This window comes from Portunus trituberculatus, chromosome 42, assembly GCF_017591435.1.
Source record: "Portunus trituberculatus isolate SZX2019 chromosome 42, ASM1759143v1, whole genome shotgun sequence".
Taxonomy (NCBI): Eukaryota; Metazoa; Arthropoda; class Malacostraca; order Decapoda; family Portunidae; genus Portunus; species Portunus trituberculatus.
In genome coordinates, this window is record NC_059296.1 from 19498756 (window position 1) to 19512917 (window position 14162).

A 14162-nucleotide genomic window follows, 5' to 3' on the forward strand; every position below is an offset into this window, starting at 1 on the left:
TAGCAGCATGCCAAAGTGAATTGCTAGTTATGCATTTGTTTGAATGTTGTTGGGCAAGCAAGGATAATGACACTGCAGCACAGAGAGAGAGAGAGAGAGAGAGAGAGAGAGAGAGAGAGAGAGAGAGAGAGAGAGAGAGAGAGAGAGAGAGAGAGAGAGAGAGAGAGAGAGAGAGAGAGAGAGAGAGAGAGAGAGAGAGAGAGAGAGAGAGAGAGAGAGAGAGAGAGAGAGAGAGAGAGAGAGAGTGTACATTGATGAAAGTGCAGCAGATGACAAAAACAAACTTCCCACTCACTTGATTTTTTCTTAATTTACTGGTCTTTAATTTCATTCCTTTCTTCTTTTAACTGAGGGTAATTTAGTATGAAATGGGCTCCATGACATATGAACAAAATGTGCACTTAGCACAGTTGGTTGGTGGAAAGTAAACAATGTCAGCAACACAACTGCCTGATCTCTCTCTCTCTCTCTCTCTCAGGTACTTCTTGCAGGAAGTACTTGTTCACATTGGAGATTACTGTCTTAGATTGGCTATGAGGGTGGCCATATGGCAAACTTAGAGCAGGGCAGTACTATATAGCGAGACTGCATAAGATGGAAGCCAGCAAGGTATTGGCAATCAGCAGGGTCGCACTTCCTTGCTAAGATGCTACATTTAGGATTGGGAACACTTCTCTATAGAGAACATGCCTAAATTTTTACCTCAGCGGTGATGTGGAACAAAAGTTAGAATTTCAAAAAATACATCTATTTATATAAAATCAGAGGGAGAGAAAGACAGACAGAAGGTAAGGTGGTGGAGTTTGGTTAGAGAAAGAAGGAAGCTTGTCATCTATGGAGAGGTGGCAATAGTGTGGAAGTAGTGTACTCAGACCCTGACAACCCCTAGTCTTCCTTCCCTCCTGTCACCTCAGCAGGGTATTTCAGGTATTCATTAAATGCTTGTTAAGGATGTCACTGGACCACACTGTTATCAGCCATTACACCAAATGGGAAGCTATTTTTGGGAAGACATTTTTAATACCATACACTTCTTAAATAATAACAAACTATCAAAATATTTTTCTTACATCATTAACCCCTTCCCAGTGGCAGGGCAGACAAGTGTACTACCAAATAAAAATTGTCTATATATACTCTACTGACTTTCATCCATAGGTCTATATATAGTTTTCCAGCACTACAGATTGACATCTATGTATAGACTCTGCTGTAAAACTGAACAAACAATTGAATCTATATATGTGTTATTTGTGTTTGATTGGTGATAATATATGTCAATATATATTTATATGAATGTTTGGAGTTATACCCAGGACTTGTGACCTGGATGTAATTTTCTTATACATTTCTTCATATTTCTCACATACTTGTTTAGTGCCTATTCATTTCTAGGCAGTGCTGTTGTTATGTGGTACAGTTCTTTCTCCTTGACATGAGAGGCTAATAATAAAAAAGTAGAAAAATGCAAAAATTTCCAGTATTAGCTTATGTGCATAGCACATCCACCAACAACAAAGCACAATTGGTGACTGGCCTTGAGAGGCCATGTTTGGGTATTTGAAATGCCAAATGATTCATTGATGATTTATTTTATGGATTTTGTTACTTGCAAGGAATTGTCTATATAAAAACCATGCTACAACTTCGTGCAGTAAAATAAGAACAAGCGTCTATATATAGACGATTCGACAAAAGTTCCATTTTCTAAATGTCTATGTATAGATCCTCTGCTGGGAAGGGGTAAAGAGAATAAATTACTAAAAAAGGGAAAGGCGGTATTTAACAGTCTTGCAGACAAACCACTCTCAGTAATGGACAATTCACAGTAACAGACAACTCCTCACCCCTTTAGTGTCCATTATCGTGAGGCACCCACTGTACTGGCATATTCACCAAACTCCAAACTAGTAACTCTGATGGTTATGTAACTACTCCAAATGATATTTCAAGTACTGCTCCTTGTTTATAAGATTATACACAATGTAGGAACCATGTGTCTTGCTGAGATACTGAATATTCATTTGAGGAATTAGATATACAAAACAACCACAAACCTGATGGTGGTATTGACGTGGAATTGACTTCATTGACTTTCTTCTGCGCTATCACCTTCAACGATACTGCAGTTTCTGCTGAATTCTGAAAGATAACGTTAAAAAAGATTTATAGAATATACATAACAGAAATTAGAAGAAAGATCTTATATGTTATTCTGACAATAAAAAGATTATTCTTAATAACAGATCCAACTGTGTTCATTAAATTCAAACTGTCAGTGACAGCATGAATAATAATAATAATAATAATAATAATAATAATAATAATAATAATAATAATAATAATTATAATAATAATAATAATAACAATAAAAAAAAGGCCACATTTCACTATATTTTGTTAATCTAAGAGTTGTAATAATAAAAATAATAAAAATAGTAATAATAATAATAATAATAAAATTATTATTAACAATAACATTTGTATTATTAATATAATTACCATTAATAATATTCATCATAAACAATCTATTTATCTAAACATCAAACCAACAATTCCACATAGGGTGACAGAGAAAGCATGATATACTTGTACACACATCATGAACATCCTTAGCCCCATCAGCCTCCGGAAACAAAAGGAATAACCTCCTAGTTAAAACCCAAGTGGGCACTAGGAGCTTAAGCATAGCACATAATGAGATTAATCCCAATGTACTTCAATCATTAGGCCACAGCAGATGCAGGATACTTCCTATAGTGTCCTGCATCCTAACTATGATTTGACTATTTTATCCTGAGCATTTGGGTATTATGCTTTCCAGGGGTTTCCCTGTTTCTGGCTCTACCTAACTTGTACCAACACATACCTAATGTCAGGTGTTCTCTACTTCAAAATTAAATGTAATTGCAGTACATTTACACTGTAACCCTCTAAAAAACTAAGTTAATGTAGTATGTTTATTTTTTTAGTAAATCCTCCCCCAAACACTGCAATATTTGGCAGCATTTCCTGCCAGTGTCATCATGTCTCTGAGTGACTCAGTAAGGTCACACTGTTGATGTGACTGTTAGTTCATCGATTATGTCTTCTAACATGGTACACAAGAGAGAGAGAGAGAGAGAGAGAGAGAGAGAGAGAGAGAGAGAGAGAGAGAGAGAGAGAGAGAGAGAGAGAGAGAGAGAGAGAGAGAGAGAGAGAGAGAGAGAGAGAGAGAGAGAGAGAGAGAGAATGGTGTATGGGGAGCAAAGTTATCACCAAAATTTTTAGATTTGTCCAGTGCAAAGTCTGGCAGTGCCATAGGCCAAGAAATCCCTGAAAAAGGACATCATCTTAACACAGAAAAAATGGTCAAGCCAAACATCCATACACCAATGGCCACTACCAGATGTGCCCACATCCCCCTCTCAAGGGTCGACAACACCACATAATTCTCATGCATTTACCATTGTTGCTCTCCATTCAACTCAATTACACACAATCATCCTTGTTTGTTGCATAGTCATTTTTCTTTTATTCAGTGTTTTCTACAAATGGTTCATCCATTCCAAGTAAGGCCTTCCTCTTAAATATTCCACCATGCATATCTGATCTCATTACTCTTTTTACTAGTTTTCTGCTCCCCATCCTCTTCATATACCCTGCTATTTACAAATTAAAAATACTAAATTGTCTACATATACTGTAATTCTAGAGTAACTTTACCATAGTTGGTGTGTGGCCGGGATGTGACGCTGGTGTGGATGGAGTAGGTGCCCCAGAAGGTAGTGCAGGTGTGGTAGTCGCACTTCCTGACAGGCTGCCCTGAGGGGACGTGACACTGACACTACTGCTCACCCCACTGCTGGGCCCATTACTGCTGCTGCTGTTACTGCTGCTACTATTTCCACTACCGGTACTACTGGATACTGAGTTGCCACTGCTGTTGTTGCTGCTATTACTGCAACTGCTGCTGCTGCTGCTGCTGCTGCTACTGCTGCTACTGCTGCTGCTGCTGTTGCTGTTGCTAGTTCCAACAGTATTATTAACAATACCACTGTTCATCACGCCACTTGATTCAGGTGAATGTCTTCCTGCAAAAATAAAGAACATTCACTATTTTGTGCCATAAGACTTATAAAACATGAAATATTAGAAAACTGATGGACAAAGACATTGGTGGCTGGCAATGTTGGAGTTAACCAAACAGTCTAGACTGGTGCCATACACAGTAAAATATATAGGAATTTCTCTTCAGTTCAAACATACATACAGACATGCACAGACATGTACACACACACGACACTGTTAACCCCTTCAGTACTGGGACATATTTTCACCTTGAGATTTGTGTACGATTAGACCATTTTGATGACATTAGGAAGGGTGTCTGGAGGTCAGAGGAGAAATGGCCACAGTCTTCACTATTTTAATCCCAAAATAAATTTGTGAAGGTGTATCAAATCAGCCAATAGTCCCCAGAAGAAATTTGAAAACACGTCCTGGTACTGAAGGGGTTAAGGACGGACGGTATGTTAGTGCTCTGCGCTGCTGCTGCTGACACTGATCCCATCATCCCACTACTTGTTGTTGGGTTTAAAAGGGCTTGGGCGGGTGGAATGGCGCTCGTTTCCAGGAAAAAACTTTGTAGGGCAGGATGAGTAAGGAAAGGAGTGCCACTGAGGATTTTAAACCAAGAAGCAGGTATGAGGCCAGGGGAGAAATGTAAGAGCATGAATATGTTGAGGAGGGAGAGGGGGCATTTGGAAGATTTGGTACAGCAGCCACTGCCCTCCATAAGAGAATGTTAATGCTAGAAAGGAAATTGGATAAGTGGATAAAGGAGAGTAAGGGAATAAAAGAGACCGAAGAAGAGGATAGAGAGTTTCAGAAGAACCTGAAAGAAAGGATAAGAAGAGTGGAAGAAAATGAAGCAAGACTAATAGAAGAAAATGAGGAACTTAAAAAGAAATTGGCCATGTATATGAAACAGTTGGAGGAAGGACTCGGTAAAGTCAAGAAAGAAAAGGAGAATCTGAAAGATCTGGTAAACAAGGAAGAGGAGAGAGTAGAGAATGTGATTAAGAAAGAAGTGCATGCATGGAGAGTCCAAGATCAGAAAGACAAGGATAATTTTCAAGTGATACAGGAACAACTAAAAGAAAGAGACAAGAATATGGCAAAAAAAAATGGTAGGAGTCCTTAAGGAAAAAGAAAATCTAGTAAGGGAAATTGCAGAAAAGAAAAAGTGTAATCATATTTGGACTGAAAGAAAAAAATGTAAAATATAGACCAAAAAGGGAAATAGAGGAAGTGAAATCAGTCAAAGGCCTATTAAAGAATCTAAATGATGACGATAGACAGAACTTAGAGGAGGAGGAGGTAGAAGAAATCCACAGAATGGGACCATATCACGAAGGAACAGTGAGACCAATTAAGTTACAACTAAACTCACAAGCAGCCACAGAAGAAATATTATATAGAACAACAAAACTTAGAGAAAGAGAAGGTTGCAAGAATATATATATATATATATATATATATATATATATATATATATATATATATATATATATATATATATATAAAGAAAAATTGAAATGAGGAAGAAAGGAAGAGACACAACGAATTGGTGGCAGAAGCAAGGGAAAAAAATAATGAAAGGTCAGAGGAGGAGAAGAAGGCATTTTTTTGGAGAATTCTAGGAGACAGGATAAGGAAATGGTATATAAAAGAGAAGGAAGAGAAAAAAGTGGAGCAAGTTTAACTAAAGGTGATAAGAGCAAGAGATTAAAAATGATGTATACGAACATAGATGGGGTTTTATCAAGTAAATTAGAATTACAAGACTATATAAAGAAAGAAGATCCAGATACTGTGTGCCTGGCTGAAACAAAATTAAGTGAGGCAATAAAAATAGACATAGATAATAGGTATAATGTATGGAGGAGAGACAGAGTGGGTAAAGGAGGAGTCATGATAATGATAAGGAAAGAGATGATGGTAAACCAAGTGGAGTGTGGGGAAGGAAAAGCAAAGTACTGTATGTTAAGATGCATATTAATAAAAAAGTTAATAATCATTGGAGCATATGTGCCACCAAAAACAAATTCATGGACCAATCAAGAATATAAAGACGTGATAGATGACACAATAAGGAGCCTGACAAGAGTCATAAAAGAAAAGAGTAAGGTGATACTAGTAGGAGATTTCAACTGTAAGGAGGTGGACTGGGAAAATTATGAAAGTGGTATGGGAGAAGAAGCCTGGGGAGAAAGAATTCTAAAACTAATGATAGATAATATGATGGACCACAGAGTAAAGGAAAACATAAGATTTAGAGGAAACGACGAGCCAGCGAGATTGGATCTAGTTTTAACAAGGGAATACAACTGAGCGATGATATAAGATATAAGTGCCCACTGGGAAAGAGTGACCATGTAATATTAGAAATGGATATAGAGGAAGGAAGATAGAGACGAATCATACAAAGGAGACCGATTAAATTACAGAAAGGCTGATATAGAGAGCCTCAAGAACTATTTTAGAAACGTTAACTGGGAGATGGAGAATTCAGAAAGGGTGCACGAGAAATATAACATATTTTTGGAAATATATAAATCAGGAGTCAGGGAATATGTCCCGAAATATAGACCTAAAGAAGGAAAGAAAGATTGGTTTAATGCACGGTGTGCTAGGGCAAAGGAGAAAAGAGATGGAGCATGGAAAAGGCAGAAGAGAAATAGAAATCCAGGAAATAAGGAAAACTTCAAGATAGCGAAAAATGAATATGTTAGGTGATGAAGGAAGAGGAAAGAAACTATGCAAAAGGACATTGTCGGAAAATGTAAGGAACAAGTGAAATTGTTCTACAGATTCATAAATGGAAAAACAAGGCAAAAAGAGACATTAGAAAGGTTAAAAGGGGAATACGGGATGGTGGAAGACCCAAAAAGTATGGCAGAACTGTTAAATAGTAAATTTCAGGAGGTCTTTACTAAGGAATCCAAATTTGAAAGGCCACAGGGTAATAGAGAGACCATCTATATGAAAGAGATTAAAGTAACCAAGCTTGAAATAAAAGAGATGATGAAGGAACTGGATGAAGAGAAGGCAATGGGACCAGATGAAGTCTCAGGCAGAATACTGAAAGAATGTAGGGAAGAACTAGCAAGTCCTATACACATCATCATAAAATGCTCAATAGAAAATGGAACAGTACCAGTAGAATGGAAAAGAGCTGAGGTGGTTCCCATATATAAGAGCGGTAGGAAGGAAGAACCTTTAAATTACAGACCAGTATCACTAACTAGTGTAATATGAAAGATGTGTGAAAGAGTGATAAAGAAACGATGGATCGAGTTCCTTGAAGACAACAAATTGTTATCAAATAGCCAATTTGGTTTTAGAAAAGGTCGGTTGTGAGCAACAAATTTACTGATTTTCTACTATAGAATAGTTGAAGGAGTACAAGAGATAGAGGGATGGAATGACTGTATTTATTTGGATTTAAAAAAGGCGTATGATAAAGTGCACATGCAAGATTACTGTGGAAGTTAGAGGAGAGAGGTGGCATAAAGGGAAGCACATTGAGATGGATGGAAAATTATTTCAGGGGGAGAGAAATAAGAATGGTAGTTAAAGATATGAAGTCCAACTGGAGAGCAGTAGAAAGCGGAGTGCCAGTAGAAAGCAGAGTGCCACAGGGGTCAGTACTGGCGCCAATACTTTTTCTCATATAAATAAATGACATGCCAGAGGGAGTGAACAGCTACATAAATCTGTTTGCGGACGATGCGACACTGTGCAGACTTATAAAGTAAAAAGAGGATTGTGAAATACTGCAGGAAGACCAAAATAAGATCTGGAAATGGAGTAAGAAGTGGGAGATGGAATTCAATGTGGACAAAAGCCATGTCATGGAAATGGGAAAGAGTGAAAGACAACTAGTGGGAATCTATAAGATGGGAGATGGAGTAGAACTGAAGAAAGTAAAAAAGGAAAAGGACTTGAGAGTGATGGAAGAAAACAATCAACCGGTAAGCCATATTGATAGAATTTTCAGAGAGACACATAATTTGCTAAGGAATATTGGAATAGCATTTCACTACATGGACAAAGAAATGATGAAGAAATTGATAAGTACTATAATAAGACCCAGACTGGAATATCCTGGAGTTGTGTGGACACCCCATAAAAAGAAACAGATAAGGAAATTGGAGAGACTACAAAAAATGGCTACAAGAATGGTTCCAGAACTTGAAGGGATGACATATGAGAAGAGACTAAAGGCTATGGATCTACCAACACTGGAACAGAGAAGGAGGAGGGGATCTCATACAAGTTTATAAATTGATGAATGGAATGGATCAAGTGGATAATGAGAAACTGATGCTGACAGAAGAATAAAACATTTGAAGCACAAGATCGCATAGTAAAAAATTGAGGAAGAGAAGATGTCTGAGAGATGTAAAAATATATAGTTTCCCGCAAAGATGTGTTGAGACTTGGAACAGTTTGAGTGAAGAAGTGGTGTCAGCAACGAGTGTACATAGTTTTAAAGAGAAGTTGGATAAGTGTAGATATGGAGACAGGGCCACACGAGCATAAAGCCTAGGCCCTGTAAAACTACAACTAGGTAAATACACTAACACAAACACATTGTCATGGTAACCCCATGCCAGCGAATAAATTCTCAGAAAAGGGCCAGCAGACGACACCTCGCGCAAGGCTATGTTCACATGTATTTCGCGGAAGAATACAAATCACTTGGAGAAGCTAGTTCTGGAAGCAGGAAGAGTTATTCTTCCAGCTGACAGTACAAAGATATGTAATTACATATTGTCTACAATATGTGACTGCTGAGAAAATGGCTAGAGTCATTATAGAGCTGTAATAATGAGAAACAGCGGATTGGAAATTAGCAACTCTGAGTCTGGTGAGGAAACCAGAGAGCAACACAAGGGTTGCCAATCTCAACCTCAGTGCGATATTCAAATTTCCCCTACGATTATTGCTCCTTTCATGTGCACATCATCAAATTGCGCATATCTGTAGGCGCTTTCTGTGTGTAGACATGTCTATGTAGAGTTAGAAAGGTGAGAAAGAGAAATAAGAAGAATTAGAGGAAAAGCTATTGTTAAATTACCAAATGGGGTCAAGCTAGGGCACGTGACCTCGCTGACAGCCCTAGTCTGCAGTGGGTCTTGCGCAGGTCAGTCTAGTGGGTGACGCGGTGAGAGGTGGGTGTGCTGCCCACCTCCGTATATTGCACGCAGCTACGATTCTATCATCTTATCAGAGGGAAACAGCCTCTTAAGATAGATACAATTGGCCGAGCGACGTGCAGAAGTGGAAGAAATACTGATCTCCCAAATAAAAGAAGGATTATTTTAACTTTGTGCTCGGATGTGCTGGAGGCCGTGCCGAGCCACATGTATCCTCTGTTTCAGGCTTTGTGTGTGTTAAGGAAGTGGCTGGGAGCCACGAGCTATATCATTTGTTTCAGGCTGTGGTGCAAAGACAGAGATTTCAGTGCTCCAGACCACGATCATGGTCCTGTCTACAATAGTGGTCCCATATTTGACGAGTCACAGAATTAAACAGCGCGCCTCCTTGCTGCTGCTAGTTGCCAGATGACATTCTCCCATCCTCTCTCAACTCATGGGATGTGCCATCAGTTGCGTGGTAAGAAAAATATAGTTACAATGGCAGTAGAGTATCAGATGCCCCTTTTTTCACAATTATTATTATTTTACGACATCTCTAGTGGTTATTTGTGCATTTATTTACAGAAATAACAAGAGTAATGATCAAATCTTGTTGTTAGAGAGCAGATAAGCCAGATATTATTCGTTTATTGGTAGTATATTGCGTATTTCGTATATTACCATATATGGGCATGTGTATCTCGCTCATGATAGTATGTACATCAAGAAAACACTCTGAAAACGTACTTTATATTATTTGTGTGGGCATGATGTATGCACAGGTGTGAAAAATAATTACCCTAGCACATTCTGGAGCGGTTTTGAGCAACTGCAGTTCAAATCAGGTGGAAAATTCTGTGTAATTTTGTGAAAACACCTGCACAAGTTGCGGCAGAAAATAACCACCCGCTATGATAGCAATACTCAACAGCGCACAACATACCACCAGAAAGCCAACTTCCTATCATTCCAGGGTGAGTAAAGACCTAAATTTTTTATAGTAGATGCATAACACACTATCATGCATGAGAATATTGATTCTTTTCAATTTTGCAAACCTCGATTTTTCGGCCAAATTTGTGTCTTACAGACATGGCCCAAAAACCTATTTGTGCCCTGAAAGGGTTAAGAGCTGAGATGAGGAACTTTCTAGAAACAGTTGTGTTGTGCATTGTGCCTTTGTCTCCACATGGCGGAGTGATCCTGGAGGCCCTGGGGTCCACGTGGGTGGTCGCTGCCTTTGTACAAGGTAGTGTTTAGTGTTCGTGTTCACGAGCTCACGCATGGCAGAGTATTGTACCACAGAGTGGTGGTAAGTCTTTTCCCTTAGTTACCCTAGGAATAATTAGTGTGCGCCTGTGTGTGTGTATGTGACCACATGGCGTGTAAGGTATTACTGTAATTTAACCTGTAAGAGGTCAACCATGTACATGTACGTGGAGTCTTTGCTTACTATCTGTGGTCAATCACGTACAAATACGTTCGCCCCTTTCTCGGTTTCCATGCGTTTGAAATTCCCTCCAACTTCAATATTTATGTTCTTTGAAGTGTTTAGCATATATCAGCACAGTTTCCCGCCATTTTGACATGGGTTAGTCATCCCCCTCTCCCACCCCTCCCTGCCGCCTTAGCATGACCCCCACCAAAAAAAAGGCGCGACATTTGGTATTACTGTCACGAATGTGACGTAGCTCTATGCATTGAGCCTTGTTTTGAAGAATATCACACCCTGCTGCAATACTAAAAAGCTTAGATACTGAAAGAAAAAATAATAAACAATATTTTGTGGTAAACTAAGCAAATTATTTTTTACATTATATTTACAGTATTTACAAATATTTTATTGTATTTTTCATTTCATAAAACATGGGTTAATTTATGAATATGTAACCATTATACACATGTCTTGTAGGAGAAAAATATCGATAAAACGATTAAAAAAGCCTCATACTGAAGTTGTACGTCTGGCAGCATCACTGAGCGAGGTAAGTTTAAAGCTCCAGCTGGACATAAAAAAATGGTAATTTTGAACTTTAACTCTTATTTTTACTTTTCTATGCCCATTTTGAGTTATATGGAATAAAAAAAGAAAGTGGAATTTTTGGTGACCTGGATGAGTATTCGGAGGTAAATCAGTGCTGACCTCTTACGGGTTAACTAATAAAGGGAAAAGCGTAGAAACTGTGTTTTGCTTCTGTGATCACCTGTCTGTGTTGGGTCCGGAGAGATGTTCCCTCAAAATAAATTTTGACATTGTGAGGACTGCGGGTGCGAGTTGGTTAAGAGGTTCAGATATGTATATTTGCCACAAGAACTCGATTCAAGCGATTTCTCTGAGTATATTCTGATTACACCTCAATATCCAATCTCTCTTCCACCACCCCGCCCTTCCACACACATGAAAAAAAAAGTCTATGAAGCTTACAAGTAAATCACATTAATCAATTCTATTTATAGGAACCAAGTTAATACATGAGTCTTAACTAATTGTCAAAAAAGCATTGATTTTAGCACCTCCAAAGTAAACTATGAACATTAGTTGTTCAACAAATTTTTTATCAGCAGTAATTTTCTATCAGGAGTTAAAATCTCAGCACAATGAAAACAAAGGAAAAATTTCTCCTGCTTAATGACAATAGATCTATTGCCTTTACTTTTTTTTATTATGTAAGAGGGGAAAGCTGAAGAAGAAAAAAAAAAAAAAAAAAAAAAAAAAAGTTACCAGCCCCCTTGCGGGTCAGATACTTAAACAAGACACAGAAAAATGTCTTGAAACCTCCTTCTCAAATGTAGTCAAGTCATAGGAAGTTGGAAATACAATAGCATGCACAGAGTTCCAGAGTTTCACCAATTAGATCATTTGATTAAACCACATGATGGCAAAATTCCCACAAAGGTCTCACACTTCTGCATCCATAACAGCTCTCTACTTGATCCTCTTATATCTTATTCATGATCTTTCCTTTCACTCTATATCTCCTATATTTGATCAAATTATCTTCCACTATTTACATATCTTACTATTTATACTATATATCAAACTTTTATTTTCTATGATATCACTCTTAGAACCTATTTACCTATTTCAAAATTATTTACTAATTCACCAAAAAAATTTGTCAATTTTCTGGCCCACTTCTTTGTACATACTTAGGCATAATCCTTTATATTCAATTCATACTCTTTACATCTTCTATACAAAACTATTCACATGAATAGTTTTGAACATTTTCTATTTAGAAATCAACTTGCCTGTACTATTATGTTGTGAAGTTGAGGTGACAAGATGGTTGGAAATGCCTGAGCTTGTGCTGCTGTTGTTTGGAGTGGATTGAGAAGTGGAACCTGAAAAATGCACATCATGTTCAAAACTATACACAAACAACTTGAAGGCAAACGATGTCAGAGCATTGATTGAAAAAGGATGTTATAACTGAACTGTATATAACGACAGAGCTGAGGATCTTTGGGATTGATGAATGCAAAAGGCAAGTTTCCTAAGATTGTTAGAGTAAAAATGGAGCAACTAATAACTACTAGAACTGAATGTGTCATTGATCATGAAAATACAAGTCAATAAAGGCAAGAAAGTTATTTTTATCTATAGCTCAAATAAGGAGTGGAGAATATCAAAAGGGAAGAAAATTAAGCTAGTTGTGTCTGTCTCCCGGTATCTATATGACACTTTCCTCAAATCAGTGCAATCTGAGGGATAGATATATCCTTCTGTCAATAACTTGCTAAGTGATAAAAGAAAGAATATTATGAAAATAAATAAGGGGCTGCATAGTGCAATAGCTGTACCAACTACCATTTATCTATGTAAAAATAATATCTCTAAAAGACTTCAGTATTTAAGTTAATTAACTGAATGGAAAAACAAAAACTACCTGATACAGGTTTAGTTGGGGTGGATGGAGGTGGTGTTGGCTTGGATGATGAGTTGGAATTAACGGCAACAATGGTGGCAGCAGTAGTAGAACTGCTGCTGTTGGTATTACTGCTGTTACTCATAGTGCTGTTACTGGAGATGTTGTTGGTGGTTGGTCTTACTACCAAAGGTTTAACTGGTTGGCTTGCCTGTCAAAAAGATGGTACAATTAGTCACATATTCTCCCATTCTTTACCTCCACTACATCAGTCCCTGAGACAAATTTGAATAAACAGATGAATGGACATCCATGCTGAAAGGCTACTAACTAAAGTGTCTAAAGCTATAAGTGACTAACATTTTATAGTAATAGGATAGCCACTTTATATTTCAATAATGCATATGCAGAAAAGGATGACTAATTTGATTCTGGAACTGAGAGGATTACTGTTTAATTAAAGATAGGTAAACAGCAAGGTGAATGAGTTGAAGAGGCTTAGTAATCATGTGGTCAATACCAACAAGCTACATCATTATATGAGGTTAGATGATTATATGGACAGGGAAGACAAATTGCAATAGAAGTCTTATATATTTTTGTATGCTGCAACACTTCTTAACTTGAATCTTGAAAAATCTATGAACAAACTTCAACACATGCAAAATGCACCTAGGATAAGACAAATAACCATCACACTGAAACACAGCTGAATGCACCACATAAAATCTTCTTTTATTTAGTAAATAATTAAAAAAAAAAAAAAAAAAAAAAAAAAAATCTGATACTTCATTCCTTTTGTGAACATTTCCCCAAGGAGATAACCAATGTAGGTAAGCCTCCAACTCTCTCCATACAAACATTTCCTTCTTGCTTGCTGAAGCATTTGACCCATGCAAAATTTTTTTCCCTATGTTCTCCTGTACCCTAACCTTCCATCATCCAAATTACCTATTGCCAGTAATAGCATTCATCACATAACAATTTCCATGGTAGAAATATCTACATTACCCTTAGTGATAACAAAATAAAATTAAAAATAATATATAACAAATGAAGAACCATGCATAGAAGGGGGTTCACACGCCACACTTGGCCAAACTAG

At 37.5% G+C, this 14162-nt stretch overlaps 1 protein-coding gene across 2 annotated transcripts in view; it reads right to left on the minus strand.

Moving 5' to 3' along the window:
* The window catches only part of LOC123517706 (CCR4-NOT transcription complex subunit 3-like), a 59187-nt gene that overhangs the window by 14704 nt on the left and 30321 nt on the right, over window positions 1-14162 (minus strand). For both annotated transcript variants that reach the window (XM_045278065.1, XM_045278064.1), the window contains exons 7-10: window positions 13079-13268; window positions 12441-12533; window positions 3706-4073; window positions 2058-2142 (exon numbers count right to left, since the gene is read on the minus strand). In XM_045278065.1, the coding sequence (XP_045134000.1) occupies window positions 2058-2142; window positions 3706-4073; window positions 12441-12533; window positions 13079-13268 (736 nt within the window). The remainder of the gene's footprint in view (window positions 1-2057; window positions 2143-3705; window positions 4074-12440; window positions 12534-13078; window positions 13269-14162) is intronic.